Source organism: Macrobrachium rosenbergii, chromosome 48 (genome assembly GCF_040412425.1).
Source record: "Macrobrachium rosenbergii isolate ZJJX-2024 chromosome 48, ASM4041242v1, whole genome shotgun sequence".
Classification (NCBI taxonomy): domain Eukaryota; kingdom Metazoa; phylum Arthropoda; class Malacostraca; order Decapoda; family Palaemonidae; genus Macrobrachium; species Macrobrachium rosenbergii.
In genome coordinates, this window is record NC_089788.1 from 39,362,431 (window position 1) to 39,384,830 (window position 22,400).

The following is a 22,400-nucleotide window of genomic DNA, read 5'->3' on the forward strand; positions in this document are numbered from 1 at the left end:
TCAAGGTTCTTACATGCCTATTTGGTAATTGCTTTGCAAATCCAGTACTTAATGGTCCAGAAGTTAAGCAGCTGCAACATCCCATTTGGACAGCTTACAAGAGGTGCAAGGTATCTTTCCTTTGTTCCTTTTGTACCAGGAAGATGGCAATCCCAGGTTCAGGTGAACCCTCCAATTTGTTGTAAGAGCACCCCAATTTTCCCCCACCAATAGGTCTCGTGTAAAGAATAAAGGTCTGTATTTGTATAGGAACAAATATGAAAATTTTCAAGGAATTTGAATTTTCCCTAACATATAAACATGAAATGCTTCATATACATTGCCCACCTTAGCCACCCCTCTCAATCTGACACTTGGGCCAGAGGGCAAAGTAGTGTTGACTGACATGTGGGCAGGGCTACCCCCTGCATGTTGATAGTTAATTACCTTGTCAACAAGTTTAAATGGCTGTTTCCAGCTCATGCCTGGAGCAAAATCCCTATGTAAAAAGCTTCAAGTTTGTATGTTAGGAAATATTCAGATTTGTTTAAAAATTAGATATACAGTATTTGAAAAGAATAATTTACTACAACAATATTAGAGGTGATTTTTACCTGTGTTCTTAAATTTATTTTGCAGGAGTAGTTACTGGTATAACCTAAAAAATGCGGGCCATAATATTACTACTGGTGGCGACCCTAGGGTGCATCAGTTGGGCGTCGCAGGAGTGCAGAAATATGGTATCCTGCTCAGCTTGCATTCAGACTCCTAATTGTATGTGGTGTGGAAAATCTGGAGTGAGTATCAGGGTGTTGAGATTTTTAAAATGTTGAAATATACTTGTATGTACAAGGTTTTCTATTTTATACCTGTAAAAAAATATCAGGAGTGTTCTTATAGCCCTTGTTTATTAAACAAAAGAGGTGTGTTTAATATTTTTTGGAATGGATTTTTTGTATGTATCTTACCTGCTGTTAAAGTGAGCTTATAAGCTAACCTTAACAGTAGGTAAGTGTCCAAATAATGAATCTTATCATAATTTTAATTTTGGTGTTGATCCTAGCTTTAATAGTATAGTATTTATAGTTATTATGAATTTGAAATTGCAGTAATACTGGAATTTTTATGTATCAGAAATAAATTTAAATTTAAGGTGGTTTATGTATTAAATGAATAGTAACTGTCACGTTTTGTAGTTTTATGTAAGTTAACCCTTTAACGCCGAAGCCCTATTTACAAAAACGTCTCCCGTATGCTGGCGGCGTTTGGTGAGTTAGCGCCGAAGCGGAAAAAAAGTTTTAAAAAAAAATCACAGCACGCTTAGTTTTTAAGATTAACATTTTTGGCTCATTTTTTTTGTCATTGCCTGAAGTTTAGTATGCAACCATCAGAAATGAAAAAAAATATCATTATCATATATAAATATTGGAATATATAACAGCGAAAAAAAACTCGTATATAATTGTATACAAATCATTAAAAGCAAAACGGTTAAAGCTAATGAGTTAATTTTTTTAGTTGTATTGTACACTAAATTTAACATGATTTTGGTATATAACAAATTTTAAAACGATCAAGCAACACAGAGAAAATATTATCACAAAATGATGCATGAATTAAATATAACGCATGATACGTAAAAAATGTTTTTTTTCAAAAATTCACCATAAATCGAAATATTGTGCTAGAGACTTCCCGTTTGTTGAAAAATGAAGGAAATTGATTGAATATTACTAGACTGTAAGTGTTTTAGCTTACAATTGCGTTTTTTTACCATTTCAGTCGAGTTAAAGTTGACCGAAAGTCGAATTTTTTCTATTTATCGTGATTTATATGGAAATATTTCAAAACCGATAAAAGCTAAAACCATGAGTTATTTTTTGTTGTATTGTACATGAAATTGCGCACATTTTCATATATAAAACTTTGTGACGACTAATATAAAGCGGTGCAAATATGACAACGAGACGAAAGAATTTCTGAGATGTTCGGCCGAGTTACAGCGCTTTTCATAAGGAAAATGTTTTTAAAAATTCACCATAAATCGAAATATTGTGCTAGAGACTTTCAATTTATTGCAAAATGAAGTTAAACGATTGAATATTACTAGAATGTAAGAGTTTTAGCTTACAATTGCGTTTTTTTACCATTTCAGTCGAGTTAAAGTTGACCGAAGGTTGAAATTTTGGCAGTTATTGTGATTTATGTGAAAATATTTCAAAACTGATAAAAGCTACAACCATGAGCTATTTTCTGTTGTATTCTACATGAAATTGCGCACATTTTCATATATAAAAGTTTATGTAACGACTAATGTAAAATGATGCAAACATTATGACAACATGACGAAAGAATTTCTGAGATGTTCGGCGAGTTAAATATTACTATTAAAAGACGTAAGGAAAAAATTTTTTTTTCAGAAATTCACCATAAATCGAAATATTGTGCTAGAGACTTCCAGTTTGTTGCAAAATGAAGGTACATGATTGAATATTACTAGAATGTAAGAGTTTTAGCTTATAATTGCGTTTTTTACCATTTTCGCCGAGTTAAAGTGGACGAAGGTTGAAATTTTTGGCAGTTATTGTGACTGCAAAATTTCAACCTTCGTCAACTTTAACTCTCGGCGAAAATGGTAAAAACGCAAATTATAAGCTAAAACTTATAGTAATATTCAATCATGTACCTTCATTTTGCAACAAACTGAAGTCTAGCTAGCACTAATATTCGATTTATGGTAAATTTCTGAAAAAATTTTTTTTCCTTACGCCTGCGTAACATCTCAGAAATTCTTTATAGATCATGTTGTCATAATGTTTGCATCGTTTTACATTAGTCGTTACATAAACTTTTATATATGAAAATGTGCGCAATTTCAACAGAAAATAGCTCATGGTTGTAGCTTTTATCAGTTTTGAAATATTTTCACATAAATCACAATAACTGCCAAAATTTCAACAACCTTGGTCAACTTTAACTCTTCGAAAATGGTCAAAAACGCAATTGTAAGCTAAAAAAACTCTTACATTCTAGTAATATTCAATCGTTTATATGAAAATATTTTAAAACTGATAAAAGCTACAACCATGAGTTATTTTCTGTTATATTCTACATGAAATTGCGCACATTTCCATATATAAAACTTTATGTAACGACTAATATAAAACAGTGCAAACATTACGACAACGTGACGAAAGAATTTCTGGCGTAACGTAAGGAAAAAGTTTTTTCAGAAATTCACCATAAATCGAAATATTGTGCTAGAGACTTCCAATTGGTTGCAAAATGAAGGTAAATGATTGAATATTACTAGATCGTAAGAGTTTTAGCTTAAAATTGCGTTTTTACCATTTCGGTCGAAATGAAAGTTGACCGAAGGTTGAAATTTTGGCAGTTATCGTGGTTTATATGAAAATATTTCCAAACTGATAAAAGCTACAACCATGGGTTGTATTTTGCTGTATTGTACATGAAATTACGCACATTTTCATATATAAAACTTTATGTAACGGCTAATATAGAACAGTGCAAAAATTACGACAAAATGACGAAAAGAATTTATGAAATTTTCGGCTGAGTTACCAAGTGCGTAAGAAAAAAAGTTTTTCAAAAATTCACCATAAATCGAAATATTGTGCTAGAGACTTCCAATTTGTTGCAAAATGAAGGTACATGATTGAATATTACTAGAATGTAAGAGTTTTAGCTTACAATTGCGTTTTTCGACCATTTTGTTGGTCGAGTCAGAGTTGACCAAAGGTTGAAATTTTTGTAGTCGACGTGGGGTGCGTCCCACTCGGCACCCAACAGACAATTTTAGTCGACGTATGATACGTCCAGTAGGCGTTTAAGGGTTAATTGATTTATTTAATCTATTATTTTAATATTTCATATCATTTCTTTGTGGAACATTTGACCATTGTAATTCATTTCCATTAATCATTATTTGGGATGTATCTTACGTACTGTTAAAGATAGCTTATATCTCCGTGCCGATAGGTGAGTCAGCATTCAAACAAAATAAGAATACTTGGCTGATCCAGGAGACTGTCTAGTTCTCCTGTTCTGTGCCAGGTGTGTTTGAATATTTTATCTCTTGTCAAGATTCTCCTTGCCACCATTGTGTATAGGTGCTTGTTGGTACTTCATGATTTTTAGCTGCTGGCTTCTGTCATGATACTGTACTTTTAATCTTCCTAAATGTCTTCCACCAGAAGCAAAACAAAGAACATCAAGTTCTGTAGGAATGATTCCTGTTAAGCAGGATGTTGAATTTTGAGGTAGATAGACGCACTATTTGTGCTGGCTGCAGGGGTATACAGTAGTGTATGATTTAGAAACTAGACACGAGGAATGTAGGGATTGATCTAAGGACTTTATGCTGGAGTTCGTCAGATACAGGAAAATTTAACTAGTACTGAGACTTCCTTTTTAGCTCCACCTTCCTCTCCCCTTATGGTTCAGGAAAGCTTATCAAGAAGTTGGAACAGGATGTAAACTTTATTGTAGAATCAGTTAAAGATTTGACTGAATTTATGTTAGAGAACTGTGCTGGGTCCCCCCATTTTGGCATTCCCTTGTAAGAGGTCAGGTGTCAGTGCCCTTGCCCGTATGTAGCCTAAGTCTAAGACTGCAACAGTTGGAAGAGTCCGCTGCCAGGGAACTGGGTCAGTTCTCAGGGAAATGGGATTTTGTGCTTTCAGTCACCTGCTTCTCATTTTTCACACCAAGTCTTGTTTAATGCGTTCACATAAAGGTGGCTTAGGTGAACGTAAATCTTCGCACTGTACTTCGACTTCTCCATCATCAGCATCTAGTAATGAGGTTGTTAACACCAATAGGAATAAGGATGTAGGTACATGTATAGACATTGTTATTAATAATAATGTGTGTAGAGAGAGGTTCTCACTCTTATGTTATGTTGACTCAGTCAATTGCTAAACCAATCTCATCTACGTCTACTGCACATTCTGCTATTCCTCTTTCTCTTCTAAATGCACTTGTTTGTATTTTACATGCTGTTTCTTTGGTCATTGGAGAATCTCTTCCTTCAGACTCTTAATATTTATCTTTCCAGTCCTACTATGGTTACAGATTCTCCTGTGGTTTCCAAGTCAGATGCTATTCTAGCTGTTTTACTTTCTAAGGGTGTGTCATCTGGGAATGCTCTGAAGTCGGTGGAGGTGCTGTAGGGTCCGCATGTGGACCCCACACAGCTTCATTGCACCAGCCAGTAATCCCACAACAATGCTGCAATGTGTGGACAAAAGAAACACAGCATCTGTCACGCATTGTTTGTACATACATCTCCTTTATTATTACTGTATTGTCATATCAAATGTATCATCAACATATGCATTGTACTGTTAGCTTCTCAGCCATATGTATATTAACTTCAATCATGTATTATGTACCAATTTGTACATATACTGTATTTCCATCTGCCAACAAACACAAGTGATTGTGTTTAATCTTTGTTTCTACCTGCCTGATGTCAGGCGCTACATTTCCGCTCGCAAGAGTTATTGACCTGTGTGTTTGCTGTCTGAATAAATTAGTAAGAATGTGAACTCTTGGCACTTACTTGTACCCATTGTTACATTGGTGACCCACGGAGATGACCGACCCAGTAAACACCAACAATGCCTGCCTCTCCAGTGAAACCCTTGCTGCCACCTCCATACGTCTACCTCCATTCACACCTCACAACCCAGAAGCGTGGTTCTTCAGGGTGGAAACAATCTTCCAATTGAATAAAATCACCTCTGCAACACACAAAGCAGACGCCATCCTCGAATTCCTGCCAGGCGACATCTTCGAGCAAATAGCAGGATGACTTGAAGAACTCCTACAAATTGCTGAAGGACCAGCTGAAGTCATCCTTCAGCATGCCACCTGCCCTAAGAGCCAAGAAATTCCTCAACTATGTGGGGGCACCCATAGGAGAAGAGAGACCATCACATGTCTACAAACAATTGCAGAGGCTCATCAATCTACCCGCCACAGATGACCATCCTGAGTCATCCATAGTCCTTGTGAGAGAGGTACTCCTCACAAGACTACCCCACCAAACAGTGGTGGCCATGCCCAACGCCTCCACCATGTCAGTCGAAGAATTCCTTAGATTAGTCGATGCAGTCCATGTGGCCCACAAGACTGTGGAGCCCACACAGCCACCACCAACAGCAGCAGAAATACCACGACCAGCCCAGCAGTCAACCGACACAGACTCCGACAAACCGCTAGAGGGAATATGCTACTTCCACTGGAGATTTGGAAAGAACCCCACAGGTGTGAAAAAGGCTACCTTTTTTTTAAAAAAACATGCAGTCGCACACATGACCCAACCAACTAAACATCAGTGGTGAGCAGACCGGTTGCCTCGTAAGAGAAACTGTGTCTTCTCCCCACCACTGTCTTTCTTCCAGGTACGAACAAAAAGGCTCCACGTGCTTCTTCATCAGGGACGAGAGGTCTGACACGAAGTTACTCATGGACACCAGAGCATGTAGATCATTTGTCCCAGCCAGTCCAAACAAACGACTCAACCCCGCTCGTGCTCAGGATGAATGGAAGACGAAACATGAACATGTCATTCATCAGGAAAGACTGTTGTTGGACCTTCATCACGGCAGACATGACGATAGCACTGTTGGGAGCGGACTTCCTAACAGCACACAACCTGCTAGTGGATGTGGCATCAAAAACAACTGATCCAGAGAACAACTTCGATGTCGTATCCTCAACATCCATGCAGACGTATGTCTGCCACACCATAACCGAAGCAGCAAAGACGACAGATATGCCCAATTGCACTAGCTGCCCCACCACCAGAAATACAACATCTCCTACAAGACTACCAAGAGGTCTTCAAGGACGACCTGCAGCATGCATTAACCAAACCAGCAAAACATAACATCCAGCACTTTATAGAAACTGAAGGACCCCGATCCACTCATGCTTCAGACGTTTAGCCCCAGAGAAGCTCGCCTATGCCAACCAAGTGTTCAAAGAGATGGAGGAAGCCGAATATGCCAAAAAGCCCCCAGCCCTTGGGCATCACCCCTTCACATGGTACCAAAACCCGATGGAACATGGCCCCAGTGCGGGGATTACCGGCGACTAAACATCAAAACAAAGCCAGATAGATACCCGTTGCCAAACATAACAGACATAATCAACCAAATGACCAGAGCAAAGATCTTCACCAAAGTAGACCTGATGAAGGGATACTTCCAGGTCCCAGTAGTGAAGGAAGATAAAGAAAAGATCGCGATCATCACCCCTTCAGCACCAACACGTTCAACCCTACAGCTGTTTCAGCCTTTGCAACGCAGTGGCAACCTTCCAAAGACTGATGGACAAACTGCTTAGCGACCTCCCATTCTGCGTAGTCTACGTCGACGACAAGGGAATAAATGCAGTGAAGATAAGCAAAGTCTTTCTTGTACATGAAAATTACCACGGTCTTTCATATACCAACACCTCCCTCCCGCCTTACGCTCGTAGCACACTCTTGAGCGGACCCGTTTCCTCTAAGCCTTTGAGAACAACGTGGGATAACTGGGGAGATATTATCTGTCGACTGCTATTCTAGGTTGGAGCAAGGAGTCATGGAGGAAGTGGGGAAGGGGTCAACAATGAGAGTGGCACTGGTTGAAGGAAATGACAGTTTTGCCACCACACGACCACATGGGAAATGGATCTTGTAATCCCTGGACCTTTCACATCCCATGGCTATTCCAACTTTGTCCCAGCAGTGAGATGTCTAGTCTTGGATCCAAACTCGTTGTCCAACTCTCAATCTGGGTAAGGGACGAGCATGCTTGTTGTACTGAGTCTTGACATGCTCAGCACGGGCAGCCGCATGACGGTCACAGTCCTCAGTGTTGGCCTGTCCCTCTTGTGAAAATGTTTGAGGGTGGGCAGGGATGCATGACCTGAGAGGTCAGCCATGCAGGATCTGGGCAGGGGAATGCCTTGTGAAGTTGGGAGTATTTCTGAGCTCTAAAAATCCTCAGTCGAATGCTTCACAATTGATGTTGCTGGCTGGTACTGTTGATAAGATAAGGTGCATGATTGACTTCACAGCAGCTTAGGCATGACTGTTTGATTGCAGGTAATGTGTGTTGAACTCCCCAATGCTTCATAAATTCTTGGAACTCGGCACAGGTGAACCGTGGTTCTCCATCAGTCCTGAGACGACGAGGGACTCCAACTTCTTGGAAGTACGGGCAAAAGATCCTGATGGTGTTAGAGTTGGTAATTTCACCTTTGCAAGGGACGACAGCAGGCCAACCTGAGTGTCTGTTGACTACGATGAGGAAGGTCTTCCCTGCAACAATGAAGAAGTTTGCTGAGACTGACTCAAAGGGCCTTGTAGGGGTGTCATCATTCATTAGGGGTTCGTGTTGTTGGGATGGCTGCAATATCTAGTATGACTCACAAGCTCTGTGTGTGTTGGTGATGCTGGAGTTGATACTGGGGCTTCCGCAACTCTGTGGCTGTCATGTAAGTGGAACAAGGTGTGACATTGGAGGGGAGCAGGAACTACGATTTGTGCTCTGTACAGGATGAGTTCACCGACAGTGTAAAGGCCATCCCGTATCTTCCAGTATGGTAGTAGAGTTGTGAAGATCATATCTAATGGAAGGGAATCTTGAAGTGACCCTGTGAAGTAGGTGGAGGTACGAAGGGTTCTTTCTTGCTTCAGCCCAAAGATCCTGGAGAATCCTATCGGCATCTTTAGCTGAAGACTCTTCTGAAGATGTGACGGCTTTCACAGCCATGATAATTCGGAGATGGGTAGCAAAAGAAGCACCTGAGGTCTCATCCTCCAGTGTAGGGTGGCTGACTGGGGCTGTTGACAAAGCATCAGGAATACAAAGTGACTTGCCTGCATGCCACACAGCTGTGAAAGAGGTAGGGTGAAATCTTCTCCTTCACGCACTGGAGGTGGGGAATCTCAGTAGAGTCCAGCGTGTAGTAATTCAGAATAGGTATGAGGGGGCAGTGATCTGTCATTACAGTGAAATTTTATAGGCCAGCTAAATGTAGACAACATTTTGACGTTACCCAGATGACGGCTAGCATCTCAAGCTCGATAGTGGCATAACACATCTCTTTGTCAGTAAGAAACCAAGAGCCACATTGAACTAGGCATAGACATCCACCATCATGGTCCTGCAGGAGGGCATATCTAATACCATTGAGGCATGAGGCACCCGTGTGAAGGACGACAGGTAGGTCTGGGTTGAAAAGGGTGAGAACAGGTGGACGGAGGAGAGCTAACTTTACACATTGGAAAGCCTCATCATGATTAATGTCCAAACAAATGTTCTCCTGGGGTTCATCAGGGGCACAGAGGCTGAGTTGCAGCGGAGGTATTGGGTGAACTATGCAAATTGGTTGACCAGTCCCATTAATTATCAGAGGTCAGTCAAGTTGGCTGGGATCGGGAGATCCCTGATAGCACTGACTTTTGCTTGGTCAGCTGAAATACCATCTCCTTAGAGAATATACCCACAGAAGTTCATGGTGGGTGCGGCGACCACAAATTTATTCTTGTTGAGGGTGATCCCAAACTTGCGGCACCTGGTAAGCACTGTAGATACCCTGGAAGGTGTGTATGGTAGTCTTCACCGTGGAGAATAATGTCATCTTTGGCTCTAACACAGTTTTTGACTTCTGGAAGGACCATATAACCTCGCAGGCAGAAGGCGTCTTCAGTAGCTGTGAAAGCCATTGGTCCTCAACAGTATTTGAATCGACCATGTGGAGTGATGTTGTCAAATGTTGATCTTCTTGAGCCAGTTCCATTTGCCAGTACTGTACAGACACCACCCTACCAACAGATTTGATTATTCCCTGGGCCACCATGGAATCCAGCTCTTCCTTGATCTGATCCTTGAAGGTGAATGGAATCATTCTCAGTGTGTGTATGGCAGAGGGCACTGCATCATCCTTCAGGTGGATTCTCATGGGAAGACCTACCGTAGGCTTGAAGGTAGCTGACTTTAAGTGTTTTTTGGAGACCAACACATCCTTGGATTCTCATAGGTGTTGTGGTGGCTGAGGTGGGTAGCTCCTTGTATCTGGTGACATGTTTTACTTCCATAATTGGTTTAGGGAAGCCTGAAGATATTATGGCCAACTCTTGACAATGGGTGTAAGACAAAAGCTGAGTCTGGACATTTTCATGGACTTGAATAATTGCAGAACAAGACTGCTTGCCTAGGGTGAGGGTATAGAGGGATGAATAAATTTGTTTTTATTTAGCATTTCCCAACGTTTTGTGAGAGAGAGAGAGAGAGAGAGAGTGTAATTGTCGTTAGTTAGTGCTTCCTAGTTGGAAGAGGGATGAGGTCGTTAGTTTGTTTACGGGCGCTGTCTGTCTGTGGAATATATGTGAGGATTTTTCTTTTGGAGGCAGTTTTGAGTCAGAGCTAGTGCCGGTCAGTGGTTTTTGGTCTTAAACAGTTTGTTTGTGTGCTGATTCAGAGTTGTTGTTTTTCCTTGTTAGTGTGCTGTTCTTGTTGCTGTATTTTCGTGAGTTGTGTGTTTTTCTGTTTTGGTTTGGTTTGTGTGGTTTTGTGTGCTGTGTTGGCGACCGTGGACGCCTTACTCCATCTTCCAGCAACCGAGGACCAGGGTGAGTGTTGTGTACTGTTTTTTTGTGGTTTTGAATTCCGCCACAAGGGTAGCCTTGGGGATACCCAAGCTTACAAGGTGTTGTCAGCCAATCATGGTGACGTCTGCACCTGTGTCTGGTAACATCTGTATGCAAGGCTTAACATCGCCGAATGACAGGTCACGGATGGATTTTGGGTGTCATGGAAATGGTGTAGGAAGGTGAACCTAAGCAATGACAGCTGTTCTTCATTAAATCTAGAATCTTGTTGATGTTGGAGGAGGTACCACTGTTGCTTGAAGATCCATCTTGTTACTTCATTTCCCTACAGCACTAATCAAAGTGGACTTTGCTGGCAGGACATGTAATTGTCCTGGACCAGTGACTAAGCTGGGCACAGCTTTTGCAAGTACATTACTTTCAGCCTTTGGGCACATATCAGGGCCATGCTGACAGGAACAACACTGGCATAAAAGAACTAGCATCAGTGCCTGTGTAAAGGTTGTGGCTTTTCACTTTTCATATTCTTTCTTTCCTTGTTGTAAGCAGAACAAGCACATAACTGTTTGGATAGGGCATATAAGTGGAGGTTACACTTTTGGCAGCTTTGTATGACCAACAAGTGTGACAAAATCTTGTAACGATGACTTAGTGTCTAAGGAGATTAACTTTTGTACCAATTCTGCATCTTGAACACCCATCAGAATAATAATTTTCAACTGGGTCTCTTGGCATGCACAAGTCAAATTCCTCTGTGATGTGCCAAAGTCTCACATAGAAATCACCAAAAGGCTCTCCTATTTGCTTACAGCTAGCTGTGTAATTCTTTGACGAATTACTTTGTTACATACTGCCTTTATGTGAGATTGCAGGGCATCCAGAACTTTGTCTACAGACATACCTGTGGAGGGGAAATTTGCAAAGTATGCTCCAACTATTGAGTTTCGAAGGCCAGGTATATTTGCATCTGGATCATTTGCTTTTCTCAAGGGAGCTTAGAAAGGTCGACCATTCTGGCATATCCATCCCACCAAAGTCTCCATTTCCTGAACATTTGGAATGTTTCATCAACCTTGAGTGGTGGCAGCGTTTGAGCCATTGCTCTCTGTGGTGGGGGAAGAGAAGATTGACTGGAGTGGGAAGCATCCACCTCTGCAGCAGGTGTGGAGGTCACCTGGGTTGGGAGTTCTAGTAACTGAGAGCCTCTGGATGAGAGCATTAAACTTGGCATTTTCCTTCTCTCTGTGAAGCTCATCCTCCCTTATATGCAACTCCGCTTATTGTTTTCTATCTTCATCCTCATGTCTTCTCTGTTGTCTTCTTTCTTCTTTTTTGTCATCGTCTTTCTTTGTAAAAGCAGGATTCCTCTAGAAACTTTATGAGGGTGAGAAAATCCATGCTGGTTGCTTGACTGGAAGGGGATTGATAATAAGGGCACAAGAGTGGTGGAGGTGGAGAGGTAGGTTCCTCTCACACAACATTCCCACTGTGGGTGTGGCCACCCACAGTGCTCACTTTTTCTAATCCATGTCCTTTAGGCTCTTCTGATGTACTGCATGTGCATGTGCAATTTACCAAGACTTCTGAATCCATCATTACATTGAGCGTGCAGTGGAGAAAAAAAATTTAAACAAAATTATAATCAAAACTTCTGTGTAAGAACAGTTTCATACATAACAGCAGCGAGTATGTGCATTTGCATACTGAGCGAGACAAACTAGGCACTACAACATTTCTGTTGGTAGCTCACTGTCACTGATCAGTCACCTTGGGGAAACTCATGAGGGAGGGTGTGATTGTTAGCGTTCTCTCTGGCAAAATTATGAATCAGACCAAAGTCAAAATGAAGGAATAAATTCACAGACAAAAAGAGAGCATTATATCATACTGCACAACTACACTCACATAAACCACTGCATTGCATGAATAAGTCACAGTAAATCCAATACTCTAGGCTTTCACAATATTTCACATGGACATTAGCGGAGAGATTAATGGTGTTCCTAAGTACCAGTTACACAGTCGCTTTTTTCCTAAATAACTTTCACAGACACTGCTACTTTCACTGTGCCATGTATGTTTATGGAGATCTGGCTTATCACTAATGGTGGGTGAAAGCAAACACCAATATAAGTTGGGTTCTTACAGTATAATTTTGTGGAATGATATGAAATATACAAGGGACACAAATTAGATATAACCATTGGGACAATCTCTGGCTAACTGAATTTTTGTACCGCAAGAACAGTATTGCCAACATGGTGAAATGTCATTACTGTATTACCATGACATACATACTTTAAGGAGGCATAAGTTGCACATAAACATATTAATATTATTATTAATAAGGGAGGTATTTTAATGGTATATTAACATAAAAATGAAATATTCAATTTTTCTACGTCAAACATACCACGGTCTTTCATATACCAACAAAGTCCAAGCTTTCTCCTTTAATTAGAGCGTGTTTCAAAGAGATATCTTGTTTTCTGGTGCACAAAGCTTGCTTTAATTCTGCCAGCTCTAGTCTTTCTGGTTTTTTGAAGTCGCAGAGAGCTGCCTCTTATGACAGAGGCACGTTACTAGTACTTAAACCATCCTCAATTGAAGATTCTGATTTCTTTGGTTATCTCGATCCTATGAAGAGATGTGCTCTTGAGACTGGCAAGGTGTTTTGGTCCAATGCAGAAGCAGAGACTTTGTCCAAGTCTTTGTTTAGAATTATTGAAGTCTTATCTTTTGCTGAGCTTTTGATCGGTACAATTGCTGCTTCTCTGCGCCATCTTAAGGAATTTCTGGCACCAGCAGATATCAAAGCATAGGAGGAGTCATTAGGTTTTTTTTTTGCCTGGACAAGGCTGTTTTGGACAGCAATCAAATGTTCTTTTGCTTTCACTACTCGGTTTTGGAGAAGAGAGAACAATTGTGCTCCTATCTATTATCTAAGGTCTCTCCTACTCAAAAGATGACAGCATCTTTGGTTTCTCCTATGGATTGCATTCTTAATGCAACTCTTTTTAAGGCGATAAGGGAGGATGTTTCTGTACAGAAAATCTCTAGAGTCAAGTATGAAAAGGCCTGCTTTTTCTTTTCCTTTGGGCCCTCCAGTCAAGATTCGTTCCTCCTCGTCTCAGGACTCAGCTTCAGTTGCTAAAACATTTCGTAGGTCCACATTAGGCTTTGGTAAGAATAAAACTGCTCAAATTATTAGAAAGACATTAAACTCTCAGCCCTCAGGTTCTGGTGGGAAGCCGACTGCAGGCCTTCTGGCATGTTTGGAGAAAATTAGGAGCAGAACGTTGGGTGTTGGAGGTACTGAAGGAAGGCTATGTAATTCCTTTTCTGTCTCCTCCTCCTCCTCTGATGTCTCTTATAGCTTTTCTGTCATATTTTCATCAGTGGAAGCACTGTATCGTGTTCTTTGAAAAGAGGTGGTATCATTGCTAGAAAGGAAGGCTGTAAAGCAGGTGTAGGGAAACTTCATGTGGTTTTACAACCCACTATTTCTTATGCCAAATATTGGAGGTTGGTGGCCAGTGCTAGATGTGTTGAGACTCAACACCTTCACTCATCTGTCCCCTTTCTCCATGGAATCATCTAGCACATTGCTGCCAGCGATTCAGAAGAATGACTACATTATATCAATGGACATGAAGGAGGCATATTTCCACATTTTGGTAAATCCTCAGTCGTGCAAGTTACTGCGAATTTTTATGTATTAATTTTTTTTTTTTTTTGCATGGAAGGTATTCCAATTGATGGCACTTTCCTTTGGCCTGTGTACAGTGCCTCAGCTATTCACAAGGATTTTGGTGTCAGTAGGGGGATGGTGTCACCTTTTACAAGCAAGAATTGTTCATTCTGAGGGCCAAGGATTTGTTTCTTTGCCTGGCTCAGTCATTGGGTGTCATGATCATTTTCAGAAGTCTGCCCAGATTCCAAATCGGTCCATTCTCTATCTAGGTTTGAGGATACACTCTCACAGTTTTCAGGCTTTCCCCTCGGATAAACAAAAGTCTCTGTCCCGTTAAGTCTTTGAGAGATGTTAACATGGCGGAAGGATCATTGAAGACTGCTGACAAGGTCATCCCTAAGGGTAATGAACCCAGACTTCCCCTTGTTTTCAGATGCTTCAATGACAGGTTGGGGAGTGGGCCTGGGTGGCCTAGAGATGTCTGGGATATGGTCACCACAAGAGAAAGAGTTGCACATAAACAATCTCAAGCTGTTGACTGTATGGCAGTCTCCTTAGGTGTGAACACCAAGCCAGAGGCAAGATCATAGTGGTATTTTCAAACAGTATTACCTCTTTGGCATGCATCGGGTACCAGGGTGACACAAGATCAGAGACAATGCTTCTGATAGTGGAGAAGTTGCTTCTGTGGGCTGAAGCCAGGAGCATAGTTTTGGAATGGTTTGGCGGATCAGTTGAGCAGGAAAGAATGAGTCTTGCCCACAGAATGGTCGTTACATCTGCAAGTTTACCAGTTGCTATGGAGTCTGTGGGGAGCACCAAATGTGAACTTATTCTTGATGTCATTGAACAAGAAACTACTAGTGTATTTGTTCTCCATAAGCCTCAGGTTTGGGCATTGGATGCATTTCTTCAGATTGGTCCAACCTAGATGCTTACTCTTTTCCTCCTTTTTGCAGTAATAAGGAAAGTTTCTGGAATTAAAGCATTGCAGAATGCCTCATAGCACTTTGATGGCCTCAGAGAGCATGGTTTCTGGATCTTCTAGCTTTTTCAGTAGATCTCCCTCAGATTCTCTTGTTAAGGAAGAATATACTCAGACAGCCGAATTCCATGCAGTTCCACCAAAGCCTTTGCATGCTACATTTAACCACTTGGAGACTCTCGACTGTCTTCTCTGAGTGAAGGGGTTTTCTAAAGTACCTTGGGAATCTGTCTTCAAGTCAAGATGAGAGACAACCTTGGCCTTGTATCAGAGGCAATGGTTTATATACCACTCCTAGTGTCATTCTATAGGGATTTCCAGCACTTGTACCTCAATAAGCAATGTCATCAAGTTCTATCAATTTCGTAGATGCAGTAAGAATTTGTCTGTGGCTGCTGTTCCTCAGTTTTGTGTTGTGCAGTTGGATTTCTCTAACGATCCAGACCTTGAGATTGGAATTATTTGAGATTGAAGTCCCTAGAGTTCAGTATCAATGTCTGTCATGGAACTTATCTGTAGTTTTGAAATTTTTATCTGTAGATCCTTTTGAACCTTTGGAATCAGCTTCTTTGAAGTTTCCGACTATGAAAACTCATTTTGGTAGTTCTAGCTACAGCAAAAAGAGTGAGTGAGTTGAAAGCATTCTCCAATAAGGTAGGCTTTTGTAAAGGATACTTCTTTGTTGTCTGTGCCTTTATTCAGAGATTAGAATGATGTTAAAGAACTGTAAGGATTCTGAATTTAACTTCATTAGTTGGGAATGAAGATGCTCTACTCTGTCCATTTATGGCAATTAAAGTCTGGATCCAGATGTCTTACCTTTATTAAAGGTAAATATTCTTAGTGTAGGAGCAGTTGCAATGTCATTTAGTTTTTTGAAGAATTTATCTCTTGAGGACGTCATTAATGCAGTGCAGTGGAAGTGCTCTTTGTTTTTTCCCCTCATTATCTTAAAGATATAGAAATAAGTTCGAAAATTGTTAAAGTCCTTAGTCTGCTAGTAGTAGTTGGTAAAGTCTATTCCTGAACCAAAAGAAAGAGCAATCTTTAAGGTGCTGATTTTAATCCTGGTAAGATTCATCCCAAATAATGTCAATTTTAATAATAAAATTTATTATTTGGATACTTACCTATTGTTAAAGTAGACCCCACCCAGTCTTCCACACTTAGTAACTGTCAAGAAGAATTCTGTCAAGAACTAAAACATTCACACTCACCTGGATCAGCCAAACATTCTTCTACTTTTGTTTGAATGCTGACTCACCTATCCGCATGGAGGTAAAAGCTATCTTTAACAGTAGGTAAGTGTCCAAATAATAAATTTTATTATGGAAATTTATATAATTAGTTTCCACAGTTTTATTGTTTGTCCCGAATTGATACTTGTTTTAAGTAGCTTCTGTGTACAATGCAGTAAACTGGTTTTGCTTTTGTTAAGTGTGAGAGAATATGTGTTTCTCTTCCATATTTACAGTGTTGGAGTGATCCTTGTTATTTGTTTTTCAACAGAACTTCACCGATGATGGTGGAAAAGAACTTCCGAGGTGTATTAAACGAACAGATGATATTGCCTCCAGGTGGCGAAGTGCTTGTGGTGCTGAAGCCAATATTTACGAACCTGGGAACTACTTTGAATTAGTTATCAATGAAGAATTAACTGCTACTGGTGTTTTAGCAGGGTCTGGAGAAGGGGGCCTTTTGGAGTCTGGTGAAGCAGTAGTCCAGATCCAGCCACAACGTGTTGCCATGACTCTGCGAGTTCGTAAGTTGGAAAAAAGTCGCTTTGAATCAAATGAGTTTAATTAGCATTTACAATTGAGATTTTTAAGGTTTTTTAAATGTGAGGGGTTATTTTCCGAATCTATTTAAAATCATGTTATTTAAACAATTTTCCTATAAAAATAAACAATATTATTATGGAGTTACATTTCTGGACTCTTGACAAAGTTTGCCTGATTTGAGGCTCATGGTAACATAACTTGTGAAGAAATATTGCAGTACTATAATGTTTAAGGAAATATTATTCATACATTAGGTCACAGGAACAACAGTAGATACATAAGTTATCACTTTACTGTACTGTTTTTAAATTCTGCACTGTGCATATGTGTTGTTTACTCTTGACTGGTCATTGGCAGCATTCATCCATCCGTCCCTCCTCACTAATCACCCCTCTCTCCTTTCTTCCTCTTCTTTTGACCCCATTGCTGCTGGAGAAAAAGGGTAACCACTGTACAGACTATCTCCCCTAAGGTCATTGTTTATAAAGAATTGTCACAGTAAAGTCACAAATGCATAAGCATATCCTAATTTCATGTTCACTCACCTTCACTTTAACTCATCACTGCCACTGTTTGCAGCCAAATCATTGCAGAGAGATTTTGTTTAACCCATAAACGCCGAGCCTCTATTTACAAAAACGTCTCCCGTATGCCGGCGGCGTTCAGTGAGTTAGCGCCGAAGCGGAAAAAAAGTTTTTTTTCAAAAAACCACAGCACGCTTAGTTTTTAAGATTAAGAGTTAATTTTTGGCTCATATTTTTGTCATTGCCTGAAGTTTAGTATGCAACCATCAGAAATGGAAAAAAATATCATTATCATATATAAATATTGAAATATATGACAGCGCAAAAAAAAATTTTCATATATAATTTTATACAAATCATATGTGAGCAAAACAGTTAGAGTTAACGGGTTATTTTGTTTTTCTTTGTATTGTACACTAAATTGCGATGATTTTGGTATATAACAAATTGTAAAACGATCAAAGCAACACAGAAAAATATTATCACAAAATGATGCATGAATTAAGTAACGTGCGGACGTAAAAAATGTTTTTTCAAAAAATTCACCATAAATCTAAATATTGTGCTAGAGACTTCCTGTTTGTTGAAAAATGAAGGTAATTGATTGAATATTACTAGACTGTAAGTGTTTTAGCTTACAATTGCAGTTTTCGACCATTTCGGTCGAGTTAAAGTTGACCGAAAGTCGAATTTTTTCTATTTATCGTGATTTATATGAAATTATTTCAAAACTGATAAAAGCTACAACCATGAGTTATTTTCTGTTGTATTGTACATGAAATTGCACATTTTCATATATAAAACTTTATGTAACGACTAATATAAAACTGTGCAAATATTACGACGACGTGACGAAAGAATTTCTGAGATGTTCGGCCGAGTTACCGCGCAGACGTAAGGAAAATGTTTTTTTAAAAAATTCACCATAAATTGAAATATTGTGCTAGAGACTTCCAATTTATTGCAAAATGAAGGTACATGATTGAATATTACTAGAATGTAAGAGTTGTAGCTTACAATTGCATTTTTTTACCATTTCGGTTGAATTAAAGTTGACCGAAGGTTGAAATTTTGGCAGTTATCGTGATTTATGTGAAAATATTTCAAAACTGATAAAAGCTACAACCATGAGCTATTTTCTGTTGTATTCTACATGAAATTGCGCACATTTTCATATATAAAAGTTTATGTAATGACTAATGTAAAACGATGCAAACATTACGACAACGTGATTTAAAGAATTTCTGAGATGTTCGGCCGAGTTACAAGCAGCGCAGACGTAAGGAAAAATTTTTTCAGAAATTCACCATAAATCGAAATATTGTGCTAGAGACTTCCAGTTTGTTGCAAAATGAAAGTACATGATTGAATATTACTAGAATGTAAGAGTTTTAGCTTATAATTGCGTTTTTTTACCATTTCGGTCGAGTTAAAGTTGACCGAAGGTTGAAATTTTGGCAGTTATTGTGATTTATATGAAAATATTTCAAAACTGATAAAAGCTACAACCATGAGTTATTTTCTGTTGTATTCTACATGAAATTGCGCACATTTCCATATATAAAACTTTATGTAACGACTAATATAAAATGGTGCAAACATTACGACAACGTGACGAAAGAATTTCTGGCGCGGACGTAAGGAAAAAGTTTTTTCAAAAATTCACCATAAATCGAAATATTGTGCTAGAGACTTCCAATTGGTTGCAAAATGAAGGTAAATGATTGAGTATTACTAGAATGTAAGAGTTTTAGCTTACAATTTCGTTTTTTTAGCATTTCGGTCGAGTCAAAGTTGACCGAAGGTTGAAATTTTGGCAGTTATCGTGGTTTATATGAAAATATTTCCAAACTGATAAAAGCTACAACCGTGGGTTGTATTTTGCTGTATTTTACATGAAATTGCGCACATTTTCATATATAAAACTTTATGTAACGGCTAATATAGAACAGTGCAAAAATTAAGACAAAATGACGAAAAGAATTTCTGAAATTTTCAGCCGAGTTACCACGCCGGCGTAAGAAAAAAGTTTTTCAAAAATTCACCATAAATCGAAATATTGTGCTAGAGACTTCCAATTTGTTGCAAAATGAAGGTACATGATTGAATATTACTAGAATGTAAGAGTTTTAGCTTACAATTGCGTTTTTCGACCATTTCGGTCGAGTCAAAGTTGAACTAAGGTTGAAATTTTTTGTAGTCGACGTGCGGTACGTCCACTTGCCACCCAACAGACAATTTTAGTCGATGTATGATACGTCCAGTAGGCGTTTAAGGGTTAACCAGCAATGAGCGCCTTCCTTCTGCTGTCGTTGGCAATGACTTGGTGTTGTGAATGTTGGAATAGAGAAAGATACCAGAAAACACTAGATAATCACACAAAGTATAGTCGAGAAAAGGGAAAAATAAGCTGTGTTGCTACACTAGGAAGGCATATACTTGCTTGCGTCCCTTTACATGGATTGTACATGTTGTCCTTTTAAACCAAATGGGCGGGGTTACAGGCTGCGGACCGTCCAAATGTACATGCTAGGCTAAAGTTAGATAGTTATAGAATTTAAATTAGCATAAATCTTAATTTTGATAATTTGAAGGTATATCGGCTGCTCAGAGGGTATGGTATGCCCTTAACCTCTTCCCTACTATCCCTAGTACATATATTGTACTTGTAAACCATGATCATTTAGTTTTCTTTACAATCATGAGAATGCTCATTCACTGCCCAAAAATATCCTTACTTATTTTTATGATCCTAATTTTACTCGTTCTTAAATGCATTCCCTTTGTCCATCCTTCATCTCATGTTAGCGAACATTCTGTGTTCATTTTCCTCAGGAGCTGGCAGTGTGTTTTGTTTATCAAGATCAGCAGATTATTGATATGGTTCATTTAAACCCCCAAACAACTGACATTGTAATCAAGGAGATAAAAGTAACTTTTAGTTTTGCATTAAATAATCCTCAAACAAATTCTGAAAAAAGAAAGATATTTGTTTGATGAGTGGTTTATCTACTTTAGACATAAAGTGTGTAATTTTCTTTATTTTAGCAACTGGAAAATTTATGATTATTGTATTTGATATTTGTTTGACCCAAAGATCCAGAATGTATAAGGTCAAATGATATAAAAATTTTGCAAAAAATAATTCACTGTAATGCCATTCATGAAAAGTTTTATGCATAATGTTAAAGAACATTTGATGTAAATCACACATGTCATGGTACAATGGCTAATAATGTATTTTCATAGAGCTTTGTTTACAAGTGTCAATTAAAAGAAAATAGTATTGTTAAAAATGCTGATAACCTTGGAACTATAATCTTTTAATTTTATCTTATATTGCTACAATATCTGAGTAAAATCAACAATACAGTTAAGAGAAAAGGTGTGAAATTCATCATGTACAGTGACCATAATGGTCATTGTGTGAGGTGGCTAGGTGCATTTGTAAAACTGCTACCAGATAGCACTGTAATTATCTGTTGATTGAAGGACTTTAAAAAGTGTTGCAGAATTGAGTGAATGCACCACCATTGGCCAGTTCAAGAATAGACAAGATGATTGACACAAGTTTAGATTATAGATTTAAGAAGTATATAGGTTTTTTTTAAGACTTGAGTACACATTAGTAAGGTTGTATTTCATGAAGCTGCAGTTTGCATATTTTTATATAATATGTATTTTGCATGTACTGTTATTAAAGTAGAGGCTACAACAGCAACAGGATATCTTAATTTTTAACAGATGAAGCTCTCAGCATGCAGGTGACTTTCCGCCAAGCTGAAGATTACCCAGTAGACCTGTATTACCTTATGGATCTCTCAAAATCTATGGAGGATGACAAAGAATCTCTGTCCAAACTTGGAACACTCCTAGCTCATGAAATGCAGAAAATTACCAGGAATTTCCGTCTGGGATTTGGATCATTTGTTGACAAAGTTGTTATGCCTTATGTTAGCACAGTTCCTGAAAAGTAAGTTAAGCAAATAAAGTTTATTTTATTAACAGAATGTCGTAATTTAAAAAATACATTTCCTTGACTGCTGTATATTTTTGTGTGCAAATGTTGCTGAATCTTATATTCTCAATGAATTTTCAAATTGAAAGTAAAAAAAGAAGTGTTTTGTTTTTGTTAAAATTGTAATTTATTTTCTATTGACATTGTATTCTTTGAGACGATTTTTTTTATTAATTCCCAGGTTGGAACGACCATGCAAGGAATGTGCTGCACCATATGGTTTCAGGAATGCTTTGCCACTCACTACCAATGCTCAAGCTTTTGCTGTAAGTCATTATTACAACTACAAGTTTGTACTGTTAATTTTTAAATTAATAAAAGCAAACCAAAATGAGGAAAGTACCATCAAGCTTGGTCCTGTATTAAGTGACATTATTTTTGTAAGGTACTTTCATCTTGCCACTGGCATTAACAAAATTACATCTTTATGCAGGACTGGATTAAGACCCTTAGAGGCCCTAAGCACTTAAAAGATATAGTGCCCACCTTATGTAATTTGAAATATAAACTAATAAACCATAAAATAAAATTTTATTGAAATTAAACAAAACATACAGTAAAGCAGAAAATAATGTTTATTTTTATATAAGTAACTTACCCAGTAATTACATAGCTATTAGTTTCTTTTAACCGGCAGCTCAAAATTTTGAAATTGCGGGTCACGCTAGTTTGTTTTGGTTATGGTGATGTACCCCACCCACTTTCGGGTGTAAGAGAAATTACAACATAGCAAAGAGCTTAAATTTGTTTCTGCCAGCTGTGGTTGAAGGACTGTGGTTGGCAGCAGCT

At 38.7% G+C, this 22,400-nt stretch overlaps 1 protein-coding gene across 4 annotated transcripts in view; it reads left to right on the forward strand.

The window, feature by feature from the left end:
• mys (myospheroid) overlaps nt 1-22,400 on the forward strand; it is a 233,752-nt gene that overhangs the window by 64,086 nt on the left and 147,266 nt on the right. For all 4 annotated transcript variants that reach the window (XM_067091665.1, XM_067091663.1, XM_067091664.1 and 1 more), the window contains exons 2-5: nt 619-776; nt 16,798-17,050; nt 21,338-21,566; nt 21,793-21,877. In XM_067091665.1, coding sequence (XP_066947766.1) covers nt 645-776; nt 16,798-17,050; nt 21,338-21,566; nt 21,793-21,877 — 699 coding nt within the window. In that variant the 5' untranslated portion in view covers nt 619-644. The remainder of the gene's footprint in view (nt 1-618; nt 777-16,797; nt 17,051-21,337; nt 21,567-21,792; nt 21,878-22,400) is intronic.